Below are 19694 nucleotides of genomic sequence, written 5' to 3'. Positions count from 1 at the left end.
ATATGCTACACATTAGATATTAACAGTCGTATAATATGTTATGCATTCAAATCCATCAATATTTGTTGCCTTTATAGCTACAGTGTGGGTGGAAGAAGTTAAACCAGAAATGAGCAGATCTAACTGTAAACTACTTTGCATATTGTCATTTGAGTATAAATTTATAGCTGACTTTGAGTCAATCCACCAAACATAAGACTGTGGAAGTCAGGTAAGGCACCCAGGCTAAAAGCAAATTTGCATGGCTTTTATTAATGTTAACCTCGGATTTTTACATATCTAAATTATATATGTAGTTAAATATTTCAGGGGCTTTTTATCTTCTGTAATGCAAAATATGATTTATTCTAGTGTGATGCTCTAGAGCTCAGCAGTTGTACAATATTTTAGAATTTGCTAAGAGATTTTAGAAGTTCTCCATTTCACCTTATAGGAATTAAGAATTTAGGCTTGTTTTCCAACTCCTAGTACTTGCCTGATATTGAAGCAGTTAATCTGAACCTTCATCTAACATGAAGTATTTTTCTCAAATGTTCTGAAGCAATTAGTGTATCTAAACTCATTAGGTAGATTTCTTGTGTACCACAGAAATTCTAACAATATAGATTGGCTAAGCTGATATGATTTGATTACTTTTACATACTTAAAGTGAAATGTTTGATGGTATGTTGTTATGAAGAAATCTTCCTTGCAAGAAAAGTTTTGATTGCTTATATGATTTCTTATAAATAAACAAATCCATGCTTAAGAAAGGATAAATGTTATTTCTGTACTGTTGATATAGAATGTTGCAGCATAGTAGAATAAGACATACACAAAATACAATGTCCTTTATTATTGGAAGATTGATAAACATTTCATCACATATTATCCAAACAGGATGTATGTGCTAAAAGATAAGACCCAATCCAACCGAAATGAAGCATATTTATGTCTGTTTGATTTTATAGAACAGTTACTAATACTGTAAACTCTGTAGAATATGTCCCCTTTCCCTGGGACTAATTATGATATAAGATGAGCAAAGTTAGGTATAGACTCAAATCATGAGGACTATGTGAAAGAAAGGATAATGGAAATTCTTACATTTCTTGTAAAGCTTAAAATTTGTGAAGCTTGGTCAATCTTAACATTTGTGAATCAAGGTAAAGAGCAAAGATTTACTGGGGTGTAAACACTGATCATGTATATTGGCAATGTAATCACATCCCTTTTTTATAAGAATTTTACAGCTAAGTAGGTCAGGGCTGCATCTGTACATTCTCCCACATATATTCATTACATTTGAAGTGCACTAGAAATACTGTTAATCACACCTAGTCTTGGGCAACCTGTGACTCACTGTGCTGATATGCATTTATACATTTCAGCTTTACCTAAGACACCATAGCCAGGAACATCTCCTGGGATGCCATGGACAAATTGCCAACCATCAGTGACTCGTACATGGGACAGATGTCCAGATTTTGCTATCGAGACCTTTTTGCCACTTTTCATTTGTGCCCAGAGGACCTCGGTCAATTCAGTGGCCCCGAAGAGTTGGCTCTACTTCCATTAACAGCAGATCCTCCAACTCCTGATAATTTCTATAGCAATCCTTGTAGGTTCCCATTTCAAGTCCCATGTGGAAATTTTGGCAGGTGTGACTACTCTTGCAGCCCAGCATTCATCCAAAAAAGAAATGAAAGGGAAAGGCAGAGAGTTAAATGTGTCAACGAAGGCTATGCCAAACTTAGGCACCATTTACCACCAGAATACTTAGACAAACGGCTCAGCAAAGTTGAAACACTTAGAGCTGCAATTAAATACATCAAGTTTCTTCAGTCTCTACTTTGTGATGATTCAGAGGAAGATTGCAGAGGAGTTCACCATTCCCCCCTCAAGAAGTACTCAAAATGATCCATCATCAAGGACTTCATAATTTCTTCTGCATAGGGCAAATGCAATCAGATCTGAAAACTCCCAAAATATCTTGCTTGTATAGATCAAAACTAGAAAATATCAAAATAAGAAATATCTTTTCCGTAGAGATCGAAACTAATTGCAAGATTACCACTGCTAGACAGTATCACATATGCCTGTGTGCAGATTTGTGCAGATTTCAAATAATTACATCATTTAAATTTTGAAATTATTCTTAAAAATGAACAATAATGTGGGAACAATTTTTATTACCAAGGGGCAAGGAAATAATCCCATTGTGTCATTTCAAGCAGTGCATTTTAAGTAAATATATATTTTAATAAAAAGGATTGAAAGATTCTGGTATTTTGTGAAAATCATTAATTTTATTTACAGTTTTCATAAAGATTTTTTTAAATCCACTCAATAATTAAAATTCCCTTGAGGGTGACAAATAAATTACTAAATAAGTTTATAAAGTTGCTGGATATTTGCCTAAAAGGCAAAAACTGTTATTGTAATTACATCTCTCAAAGCAAGCTGATTTGTATAGAAAATATAGTACTTTAAGACATATACTAAGAGGAGAGGCCTATGAGTCTTGGGATACTGTCATTAGATTTTCTATTTTTGAAGTCACCATTTTGATTTTTTTTTTAACCACACCTTATGGACACTTTAGAGGTCTTTTTCAGATTTGACCTTGCTGACGGATGAAGAAACAGACAAACGTACTAGGTTTCAATTTTCTGAGATTCTGCCTCCAGTTGGATCAAACTCATTCATAGCTGAGATATTTTTGAAGCAATTTCTACTGAATATGAATAAGAAAACTATCTTAGCAACTAGGTAATAGGCACAAACTGAAAGTAGTCCGCAAAAAATGCTGGAAGAAGCTGATTCTGCCAGTTTTATTTCTTCCTCATCTTTCCCTCTTGAAAAAAGAGTGCAAAGGATGGATGGATTGAGTAGGATTAATTGTGGATCAAATGCTCTTTCTGCAGTAGCACCATGAAGGAAGGAAGGCTTCATTGCACACACAGATATAGGATGCTGAAGAACATTTTCTGTCAGCTATCAGTGTTCCTTCTCTGATCTTGCTTAGTTTTTGGCTGTCAGTAATCTGAGAAGGAAGATTGAGACCACTTTTTGCTGACAAACTGTGTGTGTGTGTGTGTACATTAGCTTTGCTCTTTTACATTATATTCCTGGTAGCAATGAGTCCATGGCAACCTCCTTAGTAACAGGAAACATTAGCGACCAACTCTGCCCAGCAGCAAAGCAGTTTAATATTGCCAAGAGCAGTCCAGCTCAGTAATTCTTTAGCACAGCAGACTCTGGTGAGTTGTTTTTTAAAATTGCTTTTACATTGATAACCTCTCCAATTTTCCAAATCATTTTACAAAAAGCTAACTGACATACCCAATACTATTTCTGCCAGTACTGTACTTGTTAGCTATTATCACTTAATTTCATTCAATCAAGTGAATTCTGCTGTAAGCTTCTAGGATCTTCCAACATACGAGACTTCTTGAAAGATGCTGGAGTAGCAAAGTATACCTATACTATTCTATAGTTCTTTATTATTTAAGAGTTATGTTTTTTTAAAAAGACTAATGCTATAATATTTTTCTTAGATAATTACCTAAGGGTTAGTCGATGAAATGTAAATAAAGTAAGTGATATTTTTTGTTACTCAACAAAATTAAAAAAAATAATATTATAAATGCAAATTGATTCCCAGATATATTCTTGAGAATTTAAATTTGCCTACAAGGAACATATCAGAGTTTTAAAAACACAGAATGCTGCTCTGCATTGATACAGCGGTGCTATTTGGGCATTGATGGACAAAGAAAACAAGAATACTGAAGATGGCTTTTTAAAGAAAGACTAATTGATAAATAATTGAAAAAGCAACCCTGCTTTATATTATCATTTCATCCTAATATGCAGAGAAGTACAGACATCAGGAAGTGGTCATTCAGAACATGTAATTGATTACCCAACTACAAGGCAGGCAAACAAGTAAATGTTCAGAGAATTAACAAGGGTAGTTAGAAGACCATATTAGAGAGAGGCTGGTAAAAGAGGGCTCCAGACTGCTTGAATAAGCTAGTTAGTCCTAAAAACAGATCCTGTGCTCAGCAACTTGGACGTAAGTTCTAATGACTTTACAGTGACAGCTAAGGATACTTACCTACTGATACTTAGACATACAATTATCCTGTTACATGACAACTCTCTAAATTATCTAAAGCATGTTACATGATGTAATGTACTCTTTGCTGGCTGAACTCCAGATTCTTTTAATCAGAGTATCTCTTGTGGGAGAATATCATCTAAACTCTTTTTTTACATTTGGAAATTGCTTCAAAACTATTTCTGGGAGTTGAATAAAGCCATAAGCCAACCAGCACAGTTATTGGTAAAGCTATCTGCTTTCTTTAATCCTGACAAACTATACTAAGTCAAATTGTATATCTCTTTGAAGTGATGTCAAATATTTTTAGCAGAATATCTGCTAAAGTTTGAGATGCCTGGAGCTGCTATCACTTTGTAAATATTAATTTGACAGTCACAAAAATAATCTCTCACTGGCTGTCACTATGAAGTCTCTTTATTTTGAAAAGTCAGTCAGGATAAATGCGGAGAACACTGAACAAATCAAAACATTTCTTTAAGCACTTACATGAGGTGCTTTCTGTATCATTAGCTATCTGGTGAAGACAGTCCTTGTAGGAGATGTCCATACAGTATTTCTGATAAGAAAGTAATTATAGGAACCTGGGAATCAGCAGTGAAATATTGCAATGACAGAGATGTATTTGCCATGTGATTTTCCTTGTGCTTTTTCTTCTCAAGAGTGCATAAAACATGTTGTCCTGAGTCCTGTCAGCAATAACATTCAATGCCTGCCTGTTTCTGAACTTCATTTAAAATGCTTTGATTTTTATATTTAAATATTCAAGCAACTTGAGACCAGGCTATCTGACAAATGGTTTTCTCCCATGTATATATCTGAGATTCAAAGGTGGTACTCCAAGTATCCCTGCCAAATGAATTCGTGTGACTGGCTACATAGGAAATGCTTTTTTTTTAAAAAATGATAACACACTCATTTGGAAAAGCTTCTTCAGAAAGACTGTCTGGGATTTCCAATGTTAGGTAAAGACTTATTTTGCCCAAGTATCTCAAATTGTGTGTGTTTGTGTGTGTGAATAATGTCTCATCAGTGTGATACAGGCTCAGTCTTGATAACTATGGGTAGGGCTAAAAGCAGATATGTTTGAGTTTCACTTTTCATTATCTTGAACCAGACCATGCACCAATGAGAATTTGGAGAGGTCCCGTCCCATTAAATTTGGAGTGGTGCTAGGCTGAGGATGATGAAAAGACACTGAGGGGAACACTACTGAGCTAGATCAATATTTTGACTTAAAGTAAGGTAATCTTCTATGTCCATTTCTTGAATATATGGTCAACTTGAAAGATAGGGAGCAACATTTTGATCTTCATCTCAGGCCGCGCATGTCCCATATGCTACAAATGAGGACAGAAGTTTGGGGCTACTATTTCATAAACATGGCCAGGAAAAGAATACATGTAAAAAAAAAAGTACATAACATTGTGATACCGTAACTCATCTACAGTATTTATTCATCTTCTTATTGTCATTAATATTATATCCCACTTCTAGAAACTTTGCATTAAGGTGAAGCTCAAAATAAACGTTCAAAGGATGAGATCTGATGCAGTGATTAAAATAAAAATAAAAACATAAAATGCAGTCCCCCCAAAAGAACATTATATGAGAATCTTGATTCTTTTACAACTTTCTGCTTGATTTACACACATGCATAATCTTATTTGAAAATAGAAATTTACTAATTTAAGAGGAACTGAATGAAACTAAAGGATCAGATTGATCCCAATCCAGATGGGCCAACACTAGAAGATTTGAAGGGGCAAGGCTCCTGCTATCATCTAGTCAACCCCTCTTTAGCTTAGAGAGAAACTTTCAACTTACCTTTAATTGGAAGAAAGCTACATTGGTAGCTGTGCTTGCAAGTGAAGGGAAGAGGAACAGGAACTTCCAAGCGTTTGACAGTTTGCAAACTAATGAGAAGATTGGGTATCAGGCACTTGTGAGATACTTGCATTACTATAATAGTCTGACTGAAGAGAACTCACATGCCTGCACTCCACTGCGTCCTAACGAGTTTAGTGGCATATTCCTCTAAGAGAACAGGTGTAACTTGCAGCCTTACTTGCACTAAGAAAAGAATTTTCATATGTTTCATGAATACATTTAATTTACCAGTAAAGCCCCCTCCCCTAGCCATTTTGGAGCTATTTTCAGACATTAGACATAATGCCCAATTATGCAAAATACTTGACCTGCCAACATTTCTGCATCAGAAATAGGGAAATGATTACCCATTTGTGACTCACCATGACCAACATCTCTTTGTTAGTCTCCCAGCATGCTGTGTCTGTCAAACCCCAAAGGGATCATCTTTGGGGTTTGATCCAAATAAAACATCCAAATTGTTTATGTGCATTTCATCATATTAAAGCAGGGAGGAAAAAAGGCACTCCTAAATTAAGTAAAGTCACCAGTTGGGATTCCCTGCAGAGCAGTTGCATCTCTCTCTCTCTCTCTCTCTCTCTCTCTCTCTCTCTCTCTCTCTCTCTCTCTCCCTCCTCCCTCCCTCCCTCCCTCCCTCCCTCCCTCCCTCTCTCTCTCTCTCTCTCTCTCTTTCTCTTTCTCTTCCCCCCTCCCTCAACGTGAACAAGATAACCTGTTAATATATGCTGTATGGCTAATTCCCTTCGCTGTATAAACATCACAAAGAATTTGGCCTTCTTTAAAAAAAAGGAATAAACTCAAACATCAGATCTTCCCAGTCTCTCCCCCTCTTTTCCTTTCTGACTAGTATAGAACCTATTACAGAAGTGCTTCATTTATAAAGAAAGTTTGGTTACGTTGCTATTTGTAGAGCACAATCCTATCATACCAGTTCAGAGGTGAGTCCAACTGATTTCAGCAAGGAAAGGAGGATTATAATTTTAGTAAGCATAAACAAATAAGCAAAACCAGATGGCCCCAAGGGCAACTGGAGTAGCTTCTTAAGAAACAAGAAACACATTATTTTACTTCTCTCCTGACCACTGATTATTATATAGAAACCAACTATTAATAGAAGAAAACCTGCATAAATTTGCCTTATGTCATATTCACCAAAGCTCTAAAATATGATGGTAGCACATTCTTTAATCACTTAGCTATGCTCAGCAAATCCTAAGGCCCTGGATACAAAATGAATAGCCAGCCCAAAGTCCACTTAGGTAGCAACGGCTAAGGTTGGTTTCTCAAACTTTGCAGCCCTCTAAAATAAATGGATGTGTGCAAGTCTTCTCCAATCTTAGGAAATAATACATAAATAAAACTGCAGTGGTAAGTGGTTGATTTTCATAGAGACCCATAAGTTTATCTCCAAACGTGCCCTGGGTTTTGCTCTCTACCGTGCCTGAGCAAGCCCCATCATTTTAAAAACTTTTGTGACTTTCCCATTGAAATACTTAGGGGGTCATGGCCTATAGTTTGAGAATCCCAATATGTTCCTAACATATTATTACAGGTAAATGTCTATGGGGATTCTCTATGATCCAGGTCATAGTTGTCCCAAAGGTGCTTTTTTCAAAAGGCAACTGGACTTTTTTGGGTTTTTCACTTCGCATCCAAGAAGCTTCTTTAGTTCTAGCTCTATTTGAACTGAAGAAGCTTCTTGGATGAGAAACAAAACACTTTCAAAGGAAAAAACAAACAAACAAGAAAGTCCAGTTGCCTTTTGGAAAAAGCACTTCTGGGATTATTATGGGTAATTTTTATCTTAATTGGCTGCAAAAAGATCGTGCTTCCAGCAACAGGAGAAAAAGATTGAAGACAATGAATAAGCTAATTCAAAAGACAGTTTGGAGATTTAGCAAGAAGAACAGACTGATCTGGGAGGGATGATGTGAAGCAATTCAAAATTAAGTTCATTGATTTGAAGTATTTGGCTCTCACGGTCTTTCTATGACATTTGCAGCAGTCTCCAGAACTTTGTTAACAGTTAGGTTAAGTATGGATTAGCTTGCAATTGCACCAAATATTGCCTATATTTCTGAAAAACAAGTGGCTCATCTAGATCAGTTATTTGTGGAGAAGAGCCTGATTTAAATATATTTTCAAGCAAAGGATGCACATCTCTCCATTTGTATAATAGGCTATGCTCTTTTTATTGTAGAGAGAGTCCTGAAAGAATGAGTGAATGTACATTGTCCTCTTGGCCATGCCACAGATGCTGCTGCACAGTGCCCCTGCAAGCTGAATCTAGTCACAGAAATGTCATAGTTAATCCCAGTTCCATCTGCAGTGGCTGCTTGCTAGTGCATCCTTCATATGGTATTAGCTCACTTCTAACCACAAGGTAATAAAATATTTATTTGTTTAAAATAAGAAGAGATGAGGACACTAATCTCTGTCTTTCTATATCACAGAATTCCACAAATATAGTCTTCTACGTTCTTGCTTGGTTATTTTTTCTCCCAAGCAATTGGGAACAACACTTAGAAGAATTTGCTGGACAGAAATATGAAGTGTGACCTTTCCCTCCTGGGATCAGGGATGTCCATTTTTGTTGTTAATTGCGAAGTCGTGTCCGACCCATTGCGACCCCATGGACAACGTTCCTCCAGGTCTTCCTGTCCTCTACCATCTTCTGGAGTCCATTTAAGTTCACGCCTACTGCTTCAGTGACTCCATCCAGCCTCCTCATTCTCTGTCATCCCCTTCTATTGCCCTCAATGTATGGTTAAAAGAAAATCAAGATGGCAGCCATGATACCCATATGACACATGTATAAAAATAGAACATTTATTGCCCTGGCATGGCGAGCAAGTTGATATTTTTTAACCATATTTGCAGACAAACTGGGATTCAAACTGGACTTTAAAAATGTGTAGCTTAAAAATATAGATAACATTTATTGTTATATGTGATTAGATTTTGCTGTGTGGTTCTCAGCTAACATTGTTTCATTTTATTCCAAGGTGTTTGTGTCACAGCTACTGTCCCTTTCTCCTTGATGCAAAACATAGGGCAGGACAGAATTTGGAGAGGTCACTTGTTGCTGGTAGTCCTGTGTTGGCAAAAAAAGGAACTGACTGTTATTATTACCAAGGAACAATCATAAAAGATTTAGAGGCAAGTTGCAAAATTATTTTCTACATGGTTATAAAGGTTATTAAATGTACACCAGGTAATATAAAGAAACTACGGAAATGGAACTGAACATATTTACTCACAATAACCATTTCCCTCAATTTAGTGCAATGAGGGATTAGTTCATAGGGTTACATTTAATGCACTTAATTCATACTGAATCAATTCAAGGACAGAGATAAGAGGGCAAAAGAATCACACCAAGACAAATGTAATCTAAAAATGTAAGTGGTTGAGGACAATAAGCTGCTCAGAATTGCCTAATAGTGAGATGGGTAGCATATACAATTAATAAGTAAATAAGTAAGTAAAATAAAATAAAATTCAGGTGATGTCATTGTGGAATGAATGCCTTTGCTATCCGTATAGTAAATAACACCATTGCTTTTCTTGTAAAAAATTGAAGAATGAACTAAAAAATAATGAATACTGTTAAAATCATCAGATGTTATGCTACAAAAATAAGAACAATAAACATCAATTGTATTCATTTCCCAGATATCACAAACTCTTTCTTCTACCCACCACCCTCCACCTTCCACCCCAATCTTTCTTATGTTATTTTAGGGCAGATGCTGTCAAGGTTTAGAGCCTGTTAATCAGTGACATCCAGCCCCTCTTCCTTATCTAACAATCTAGGAAATGCCTTCTAGCCAGTTACAATGTAACCCTAACAACATTAGAAGACTTCATGACAGTTGCCTTATAATTTCTCCAATATACACCTTTCTCCACATTTCTAGGTTTCATTTATTTGCTTGGTCCCACCTTGCACTATCTTACGAACATGCAATTTATGCCAAGAGTACGCAAGCCTAAACCCTCCAAATATTTTGTACATCAACATCCAACAGTCCCAACAGCAGTGGGGGCAATGGAAAGAGAAACTGGCAATTATCCAATTATTCCAAAATGCCAATTTCCTTATCCATGGCTTATATTAATAACTAACTTCGTAGTATAAATTATCCTACTCCAACTCTCCTCAACCTAGTATCCTTAGATACACTCAACTCCTTTATTCCCAGCCAAACAGAAATATGCCAACTGGGAATACTGTAGCAAGAACAGCAATCTGAAGGGCACATGATTGACAGAGATAGTTGTAATTAGAGGTATAAGATTACCCTATTAGACCTTTTCATCTAGCTAAAACTGGTTCTTTTATTTCTTCAGTAGCACCAGAATTCTAGAAGGGTTTGTGCTATTCTGAGGATCTCAGCACCTAGAGATATTTGATAAAGAGCATTATAGCTGGCATGTTGATATATAAACTTGACAGTGGAAAAGAAAGCCTGCCTTCAATTCATTAGTTGTTAGCACCTGAAACAAATATGGTATGTTCCTTCTGAAAAGCAAGGGGCAAGTTTGTTTGCTCACCACAATCACTCAACATCCGATAATTCTGAAGAACCAGCTATTCAGAAGGCAGTGACTTTGGAGTGAATCCAGCATTTGTGTGATCAACTCAGTGCTCGATTCTCATTCTACATACAAAGACAGAGTGTAATTAGGAAAATAAACATTCTCATTTTTAAACAGCCCTAGAGCAGACAGAAAAACCCAAGGGGATGATGGGGTGAGAGGAAGAGAATCTTTTGATTTTATACTAAGTTAGCTCAATTTGCTTTTACTGCAGAATCAGCTATTTAAATAGTATGGATATGCTGAGTTACTTTTCATAATATAATTCTAACTGGGAAGGTTTTGTTGAATAGCATTCAATTCAATAGCAAAGATTTTCAGGGATTGTGATCTCTGGTTATGTTGAACTTATCAATTCTTCCTTTAGATCAAACAGCAATGAACTTTGGGGCCAAATTCTGGAAATTTTTATCTCAGAGGGTACTCCAGATAGCCACCTGGAGTAGAACAGACTATAACAAACACATCTGGTGTTATTTCTTTTGGCTAAGATTGGTCCACAGAGGGAGGCTAATCATTTCAAAACAGTTTGTCTTATTTTTTTTAAAAGAATCAGTTTATAGTTAGAGGATGGTTGATTGGTAATAGATTCTCCATTTAACATTTTCAGCTTAAAATATATTATTGCTTGTGTTATGCACAAAATGCCAGCCCTTCCAGATAGGCCAGATAGGAAACATGACCAGATAAGCCAATTCAACTTTATTGTAAGGCAAATTAAAAGAATCATACAAGTCTGAAAATACAAATCTCCCACAGTCACTTTTAACACCCTGATCAATTAGGGATAGTCTTTCCTAAGTTTCTTTCTCTAACCATTAAACTACTGGGGGTTCTTCCCTCTCTTGTCTGATCACTCCTTAGTTAGCATCTCTGCCCCTTGCCCCTCAATGTCATTCCCACATATCGTTACACAAAATGACACTTAGACTCAAATACATTATTTAATACCAAAGTGACAGGAACAAACTCATTTGTTCATATTGGATCCCTCTAGCTATGTCATCTTTTAACTTTGTTCAAAATGTGTCTTTTATCTATTTTTGGTATTTATTTTTTGAAATCATTTGAAAAGACTACCTCTGTTTGCTTTTTCCTCCAAATAACTCAGGAAAGTAAAAGCAGTTGTAAAAAATGGAAGAAAACTGCATGCCAAAGAAACTATGAATGAGTTTCACATATGAAGTAAAATTTAATGGTTACTAAAAGGAAAACAGAGACCTATATTAGCTTTGCCTGATATATAGGTCAAACACTCAAAGAGAAATCCAACTAAGAATGAAGTTGGGGTGGTTCTAAGTAATGAATAGGAACAATTTCCAATTATTTGTGCTATTTTAAAAAAAATATTTTTTTTCTTTCTGATAGGAAGCTGAGCAAAGATCATTTCTGGTACAGTTTGCAGTGGGGCAAGACACACCTTCTTTGCAAAAAGCAGCCAGCAGTGATATCCTTGAATGTGTGAATGGAATGAGACATTCTATTCTGCCTGGTGATAAAGTGATGGCCCCCTGGGAACCAGAGCAGAAGAGGTATGGGCCAGGAACTGTCCTCCAGGGCATGGAGACCAGAGATCCTCTGCGAGGTAAAATTGAAATTATCTTGCCATATACTTGGGGAGTAGCTTTCTGAGTGGCATGGTGGCCTAGAGGTGGAGCTCTTGCCTCACAATCAGAAGGCTGTGAGTTCAATCCTAGGTAGTTCCCTTTCTGGGTGCAAAGAGACAATATTTGCTCTGAGCTCCATGTAGCCATCAGGAAGGGCATCCAGCCAGTAAATGCCAGTAAATGCTCAGCTCCATTCAGTCGCCCTAACTTCATCGTGATAAAAGGGATTATAGGGTCATTAAAAGAAATATATATATACACATACATACTTGGGAAGTAGCTTTATGCTATGTTTGCCAAGGGAAATAAACATAGGCTGGTGCTTCTCTTTTAAAAAGAAGGAAATCTTTATTAGAATTTGCATTGAGATAGAAAGTTAAAAACCTGATCTAGCTTCCTTTGGATCCAGCCAAAGAATGAAAGATCATATGCTGTAGTTCACTAGGCCACATGGGACATGGAACAATACCTACCACAGAAGGAAGAAAAGATTTGGGGGGGGGGGAGAACAGGAACTGGAACTGAGCCAGCCATGAGTGTCTAACTGAACAAGACATGTCAAAGAAAAGAATCTACACTCACTTTCACTACAACTATTGCATCTACTGAAACTAAGACAGTGCAATGAGATTGATCTTCCAACCCCCTTCTCACAGGTGTGTGTATCTGTTCACGACTACTATCACATCATAAAAGTTTTTTCTCTTATGGCTAGTAGCTATGTTTGTGCTTTGGGAGCTGGCATTTTCTCATGTCTTACTGTGAGGAGGGTTTGGGGGTCCTCCCTCCTTGGCTTGAAGGGAAAGTCTTTTGAGTGGCATCTCTTTGGACCTTCTGAAAATCTTACCCCTGACTCAACATCTATATTCCTTCTGATGCAGGTACCCTTTTCCTGTCACGGATCACAGTTTCCTCTTGTTGAGGCTGCTGCACGGTCTCTTCTCCTGCTGGGAAATCTAAATTTATTTCCGACATCCTAATAACACTTGGTTTTTATCTCTCATTAAGCTACATCACACTAGGTAATTTACCTGTTTCTGTAGCAGAATCAATTCTTCTATGCATATTTACAAGAAATAGCTCACAAAGTCCTGTGGAGGTTGCCTAGTGGGTGGGTTTTTTTCATGGATAATAAATGAGAGGGTTTAATTGCATTTGCTTTATTGAAGTCAATACATTTGAATTCAGAGTAGCAAGTGTGAACATTCACACTTTTTGCTAAATTGTCCATCAGCTTTGAAATTTAGTTAGCATTTATGGTCAAATCTGTACTATCACAGCCCTTTATAGTTTTACTGAAAATATTCCTTTGCAGTATATTTTCTGTCATTCTATGGTGCTACATTGATGTTCCCTTCTGAACATAAAGAATGTTACATCTTACATTGACTCTGTTTTCATATTCATAATATTATTTTCAGACTGGGAACAGAGTAAACTTTTGGCATGCAAATCATAACAGTCCCTGTTGGGTAGCTTATACTGTACAAGTTAAATGAATTGTTCCTTCACAATCCCGAATGTGCTCCATCTTTGGCAAGTTGCAACTTTACAATATTTATCTATGAAAAACAACGAAGGCTTGTAAAAAACAAGAAGAGTCCCACTGTCCCACTATGTACATCTTGTTTTAATTTTGAATTGAGCCTGCAAATTATTTACCTTGCAATACTTTGTTTAATGTTGGCTTGCAGAATTTATTCTTTATAAATCCCTTCCTTGTGACTTCCTCTAATCTTGTGGCAGCATACTTCCTCATGACTCAGTGCTGTAATATTTGTTTTTAATAATGTTTTGCTGCTGAGAATTTCTTATCTTTCTCTGGGCACTCATTCTGAGATATAAATTGCTCCTGCAAGTGCCTCCCTCTTTTTCCTAGGAGCCTGGAGGTCCGATTTGGAAACCTTTCCTCAATTTGCTTTCTGAGATTTTGGACAAGATCAGCCTTGGCTTTTCTGTAATCTGAAGAAAAAAAAATACTTCATATTTCTCAGGCAGATAATAGACCAGAAGGCCAATCTTAGCCACTATAGGCAATTATACCTCTCCTTATTTCAGCTGTTCTGGTTATAAGAAAAAACTATATACGCTGATAAATCACCTACACATCTTTAAATCTTTTATTAGAAATTTGTAATACAAGAGAAATTTGAGAGTTCAGGGCTTTTTGTTGAAATAGATTCCTCAGTTTTTCCTATATTTCCATGCAATGTTTTTATCATCCACAGAAATAAGCAGATTAATGCAGCTAGGGATCCATGTCCATAGCATTCTTGTTTGCAATATCCCATATTTCCTGCTCTTTTCCAACTTCATCTGGTGTTGGATCTAAGGCCCTGGACCAGCTGTGGTGCAATCATCAGTGTTTCGTTACTGTCTACTGTGTATCACAGCTAGCTGTCTTGTTTTAAGTAATCTGCTTCTCTTGAAGACTTGTCAGCAACACACATACCCTTATACACACCAATCCTTTCCCTTTCCCTATTCTCAACTCTTACACTTTTACATTTTCTTTTGAGTTGGGTGCACAGGAGAACAACTTTGTATTGTAGACTACACAGTATGTGGGAGCAGCTTTCTGCAACCAAAGGCATGGGCAGAAGAAGTAAAAATAAGAGAACTATGCATATTGTTTAGCATTTTAAATAGTTCTGAATCTCTGCTCTAGAAGGAAGAAGATAGCTTTTTGGTTCTATCTAGGCATTATTTGCTAAAAATGGGAAAACATGAAAAATGTTATATCTGAACAAAAAACCAAAAATTAAAAAAATGAACTGATCCAAATATGTACAACAATATAACACCCCTTGGAAGTTTTTTTTCTTGGTATGTTTTGTTAAGACAGCATCTGGTGGAAAGTTGTGTTGTAGTACATGCTCTTCACAAAATATCACCTAAAGAGAATATGGAATATGAGTGGGCACAAAGTGTAATTAAAGATGGTGACTCAGCCAAAAAGCTCTGGTACTGAGCATATGCGTTCTCATTTCTCTCCCCCCACACTACATATTGCATTTTAACCAAGGTATGAGGCTCACTGTGTCTGCTGAAATTGAAATAGCTGCCAGTTTTGGATTGCAGTATTTGCAGAAATCAGATTTTGTAACTGACAGATTAATGTTCTTAATAGGGCCTTTTGCCCTAGCATATTGTGCAAGTACAATTTAAGTGAATTGGGTTCAGATCTTTCTTTTGATTTTCCAGGTTTTTTTTCTATTTGAAAAAAATGTGTATGTTCTATGTTTTTTTGGCATATTTTAACATATTTTGAGATGGGGATTTAGATTTAATTTTATTTTTATGAAATAATGGACAGTGCTGGAGTTTGGGGTATTTTTCATCATTCTGCAGTCCACAAGGCAGCCTATCCCTGATGTGAAAAACCCATGAAAGACTTTGTTGATTCCTTACCATGTGATATGAAGCCAATGAAGCTGCAGATGGAGAAGTTCTTGTTCTGTGAAAATAGGATACACATCCTTTAACTACCTTGTGACGTACCTTGTGACTGCCAACACATGAGCATTGTATTAAATGAGACGGTCCCCCCCCCCCTTAAAAAAAAACCTGCTCAAATCCTGTCTCACAAATGAGATGGAATAGTCAAGAATGAAAAAAATCTTGGTAAGGCAATAAGGTCAATTGTTAAGAATACAGGCCTGGCATTTTTAAACAAACATTCTATATTCTTTTCAACAGAAAAAGAAGATGAAGAAATTACAGTCAGCTTTTGGAATGGCAAGAAAGCCAAAGTTCCATTAGGTCTCGCTTTGTGGATTTCTCCAGCGCAGTGGAAGATAATTGTAGAGAGGATCCATTTGCCCTATACAAGCAGGAAGCAGTTGGAGGGGCAGGTTCACAGGCCTGGCTATTACAACTGGTCACATGAAACTATTCCAACTTGTGCTTTGGGTGATTTCCAGAGATGTTGGTGCAGATGTTGCTGTTTTATCCATCCTTGCTTTAGTGGTTTCCATCACACATGCTCATTGCTTGGACACAGGCAATGTGTCTCCTGCTGTAGCCGCTGCTGCTTTAAATACAGTGGCTGTTGGACACAGCCCTCTTTAGCAGAATTAACCTCTGGAGATTTAAGAAAAAAATTCACTAGTAAGCCTACAACACCATTCTTAGCAATAGAAGCCTCTCCCAAAGTAGAACATGCTGCTGTGCTATCCAACTCTTCCTCATCCTCCTCAGAGTCTCATTGTGAAAGGGAAAAAAATAGCACCAAGAGTACAATGATAGATCAAGCAGTGAACACAGATTCTAGTCTTTTTAAAAACTCCACCTTACAGGAAACCAGAAGACCAGAGTGGAAGTACTGGAAGAGAAGTCAACCCACCTTTGTTTATAAAAGTCAAGGTACACAAGATCTCCCTTGATTGATCTCCAATAGATATCTAGAACCTGTTGGTTTCACAAACAGGGTGACAATCAGGCCACAATGGGTTATTCAAATATTTCTGGCTTAGTGTGTTGCTTAAATCAAACTATTGTGACTTAGCCATGATTTATTAGCATTATGTGTAAAACCCAGTCCTTATCTCAAGTGAGTGTATATTAACTAATGATGGCTCACTCTGCAATTTAGTATGTCAAATTTGTTCTTTGTCTTTATACATATACCATATGGGGCAAAAAAAAAAAAGACATTGCTCACACCTACAGATGTTGCTTGCTGCAACTAACTGTAGATCATGCTAGCTGGGGATACTTGGAAGTGCCATAAAGTAACATCTCAAAGATTGAAGATTCTCCAGACTTGGCCTGCAAAGCAGAGCCATTTATGAATATTATGGTATTAATGGAAGCAAAGTATTCCATTGTAGACACTTTCATATCTAATTTCGTATTTGAGGAAAGGGCAATAACCACTTATAGTAGCTTGGCTAGTTTTAAGGAATAACTTATTTGAATGATAAAGAGTAATCAACCATGCATAACATCTAATTTATGAGTCTATTTCAACAGGAAAAAGACAAAGATTTTTTTATGATGACGGAGGGCTACGTGGCAGCTGTAAAGTGGTGACATTTTGTGTAGAAGCTGGCAGAATTCATGCCATCCTAAGAAGTGTGCTGATTGCACTTTCAACTTCTACTCAATAAAGCAGAATAGGAATTTCATCTGAGCCATAAGTGGAGAGAAGAGAGAATTGGGAGGGGGAACTTTACCTCTGGTGCTAGCTACTACAAGAAGATCCATGGGGCTTCTGCTGCCAGTTCTCCAATCCCATGGAGTCCTTCTCCCTCACCCCCCACTGCAGATTTCTTCTGCCAATAATGGTTAATAAGAGGAGGACAGGCAGCAAAGTGAGTCTTCTTTGCACTAGTTCTCCTGGCATTAAAAAGAGCCACATGTCCCATTTCTCTTTTCACTGGAAGGGAGAGGGTGAAAACAGTTCTTCAGGCAGCATCCCAGTAATAAACCTGTATAAAGCTTTACTGTGAGGCGACTGGCTATAGAAACCCATGGTAAAGCCATTCCCCAGTGAATTTGGTTCCCATAGTTCTCCCACAGCTTAGGCACTGGAGTGGGGGAAGAAAGGGAAAGCAGACACCTGTTTTGTGGGGAGGAAAGCTTAAAGTTACTGCAGGGCCCCTGGCTAAAAAGCCATTCTCGTCCCTCTTCCTTTGCTCTCTGAGAGAAACCAGAATTAAGATGACCTTCTTTTTCCGCCACTCTTGATTTGAAAAGAGAAGAAGGAAAGCCTGAAATCTTCTACTGATAAAACTGGATGGCCCTGAAAAAACAAGAGGCAGGGCCTGGGGCAGAGGTAGGCAACCTTGGCTCTTTTATGATTCGTAGACTTCAATTCCCAGAATTCCTGAGCCAGCCATGCTGGCTCAGGAATTCTGGGAGTTGAAGTCCATGAGTCATAAAAGACCCAAGGTTGCCTACCCCTGGCCTGGGGCAAGGGGTGCAGCCTCAAGTGGCCAATACCAGTAATGTCGCCACCACGTCAATTTACCTTGGTAGGATGCACTTGAGACAGACCAGATAGCATGGCTTGCATTGGGGAAAGCTACAAAATGGCCTCTTAAAAGTCAAGTGCATACTGCCTTCTGGGTGGATCAGAGGTGAGTGGAACACAATGTCATCCATACATATCCTTTAAATCTCTATGCTAAGGGTTTGCCAACTTTCTGTCACAATTGGAAGATAGCATTCCAGCCATGGCATATTTGATTTATCTTTGCAAAAGCTGCTTCTGCTCCCTTGGCTAAGTTTGGAAGGAGCTCCATAGAACCCACTTCAAATCAAAGTTGATTTTCATTGCAGTAGGAAAAGGATCTCAAAACCAAACCATAGGTAAGGTTTGCAACAGTGCAAACTGGCCAATGTGATAATAGAGAGGTCAGTTTTCCCCTTACCTGTAATATATACAAAATACACGAAGTGAACAAATGCCAACAAATTTCCTACGGACATCCAGAGGCATATTAAAGCAGGTCAGTACTAGGTTGTTATATATTATCATGCTGTCAGTCAGTCCATGCTCCTATATATTCTGGGATGCATTCAGTATGTTAACTTTTTTGTGTTGTACGCGATAAACAGTTCTTTGGTATAGGCAGTTCACTCTTGCAGTTCTGCCAAAGTTGCTTCTAAGTGCGTGATATTAAACCAACTTTTCATTTTCCATGATTTCATTGAAAATAGACATTGAAGTCAACTAACAAGCAAAAGCCAAGTATTTCTAAGAGAATGCTGTCAAGAAAACAATGTTACTGACAGTCTAATTTTATTTCATGTTAATAACCAATCCAGCTAAAGCAGATTCATGGGGGTGGATAACTACCCTTTCTAGTCATTATAATACTCATAACAGAACTAGTAATTTGACTGGGTTCACGCATTATGCTAAGTGACAAATCACATTATGATTTGCAGGGCTCATCTGTCGAGTCCTCTTCATGGATCTTGGGTGCTCTGCTGTGGATTTCTGACGTTTTGTAGACTCAAGTTTCTATTTCAACCCTTCCGTCTATAATTGTTATAATATCAATCTATAGGAGCCAACATTGTCAGTAGCAGCTGCAGAAAAGAAAGAGCTGACAACAAAGCCATTTCATCCACAGATGGATTTCCACCAATTCTGTACAACCACAGTGCTATATTTGAAACCATTGAAGAGTCTCATCAAAGGCATCTTTCGATGAAGAAAATCTTGAGCCATGGAATTACTAGCTCATCATGGGGAGGTTAATTATGTATAGAATTGCTATCCTCCCTCCTTTCTTTCAGGGGTTCAAGATGTCACTAAACAATAGCACTATTTACAAGATTCTCTTAGCTATTTCGTAAGTTCTCGTTGCCATATTACTAAACTCCTGAACAGCACCAGAGTTAAGTAATTTTGAAGAAACTGTTTTTTTAAGTTTGAGACTAGTCATGCCACAAAAAAAGAATGAAAGGGAATCAGATCGATATGCTCCTAGCCAAAAGGCTTTGTACTAAACATTAGATGCTGATGAGTATAATGG

At 37.3% G+C, this 19694-nt stretch overlaps 2 protein-coding genes across 4 annotated transcripts; both read left to right on the top strand.

Moving 5' to 3' along the window:
* Positions 1–1413: 1413 nt before the first annotated feature.
* On the top strand, positions 1414–1899 carry ASCL3 (achaete-scute family bHLH transcription factor 3). Its single transcript, XM_039350191.1, has one exon. It carries the CDS (start codon positions 1414–1416, stop codon positions 1897–1899), a length of 486 nt encoding a protein of 161 aa, XP_039206125.1.
* An 817-nt stretch (positions 1900–2716) lies between these two features.
* Positions 2717–19680, top strand: CUNH11orf16 (chromosome unknown C11orf16 homolog). 3 transcript variants are annotated; one of them, XM_039350212.1, is made up of 7 exons: positions 2717–3242; positions 3540–3577; positions 8196–8378; positions 9001–9154; positions 11966–12182; positions 15904–16569; positions 19224–19680. In XM_039350212.1, exons 3-7 carry the CDS (start codon positions 8212–8214, stop codon positions 19415–19417), a joined length of 1398 nt encoding a protein of 465 aa, XP_039206146.1. In that variant the 5' UTR covers positions 2717–3242; positions 3540–3577; positions 8196–8211; the 3' UTR covers positions 19418–19680. The 3 variants fall into 3 exon arrangements, with proteins under 3 accessions (XP_039206146.1, XP_039206145.1, XP_039206144.1); XM_039350211.1 differs by lacking the exon at positions 3540–3577 and having other exon boundaries at positions 2720–3242; XM_039350210.1 differs by lacking the exons at positions 2717–3242; positions 3540–3577 and adding an exon at positions 4409–5070.
* Positions 19681–19694: the final 14 nt, after the last annotated feature.

Source organism: Crotalus tigris, unplaced genomic scaffold (genome assembly GCF_016545835.1).
Source record: "Crotalus tigris isolate CLP2741 ecotype Arizona unplaced genomic scaffold, ASM1654583v1 scf7180000018308.1980950, whole genome shotgun sequence".
Taxonomy (NCBI): domain Eukaryota; kingdom Metazoa; phylum Chordata; class Lepidosauria; order Squamata; family Viperidae; genus Crotalus; species Crotalus tigris.
The sequence above is the reverse complement of the archived record's forward strand: the minus strand, read 5'-3'. Positions and strand labels throughout refer to the sequence as shown.

What these genes read in the sequence shown, in the direction of transcription:
- ASCL3 (XM_039350191.1), top strand. Translation starts at nt 1,414, where the DNA reads ATGGACAAATTGCCAACCATCAGTGACTCGTACATGGGACAGATGTCC.
- CUNH11orf16 (XM_039350210.1), top strand. Translation starts at nt 5,009, where the DNA reads ATGATAACACACTCATTTGGAAAAGCTTCTTCAGAAAGACTGTCTGGG. An exon ending in TCTGGGATTTCCAATGTTAG is followed by an intron (nt 5,071 to 8,195) that starts GTAAAGACTTAT and finishes TTTTTATTGTAG; the next exon opens with AGAGAGTCCTGAAAGAATGA. An exon ending in CTTTGTTTATAAAAGTCAAG is followed by an intron (nt 16,570 to 19,223) that starts GTACACAAGATC and finishes ATCAATCTATAG; the next exon opens with GAGCCAACATTGTCAGTAGC.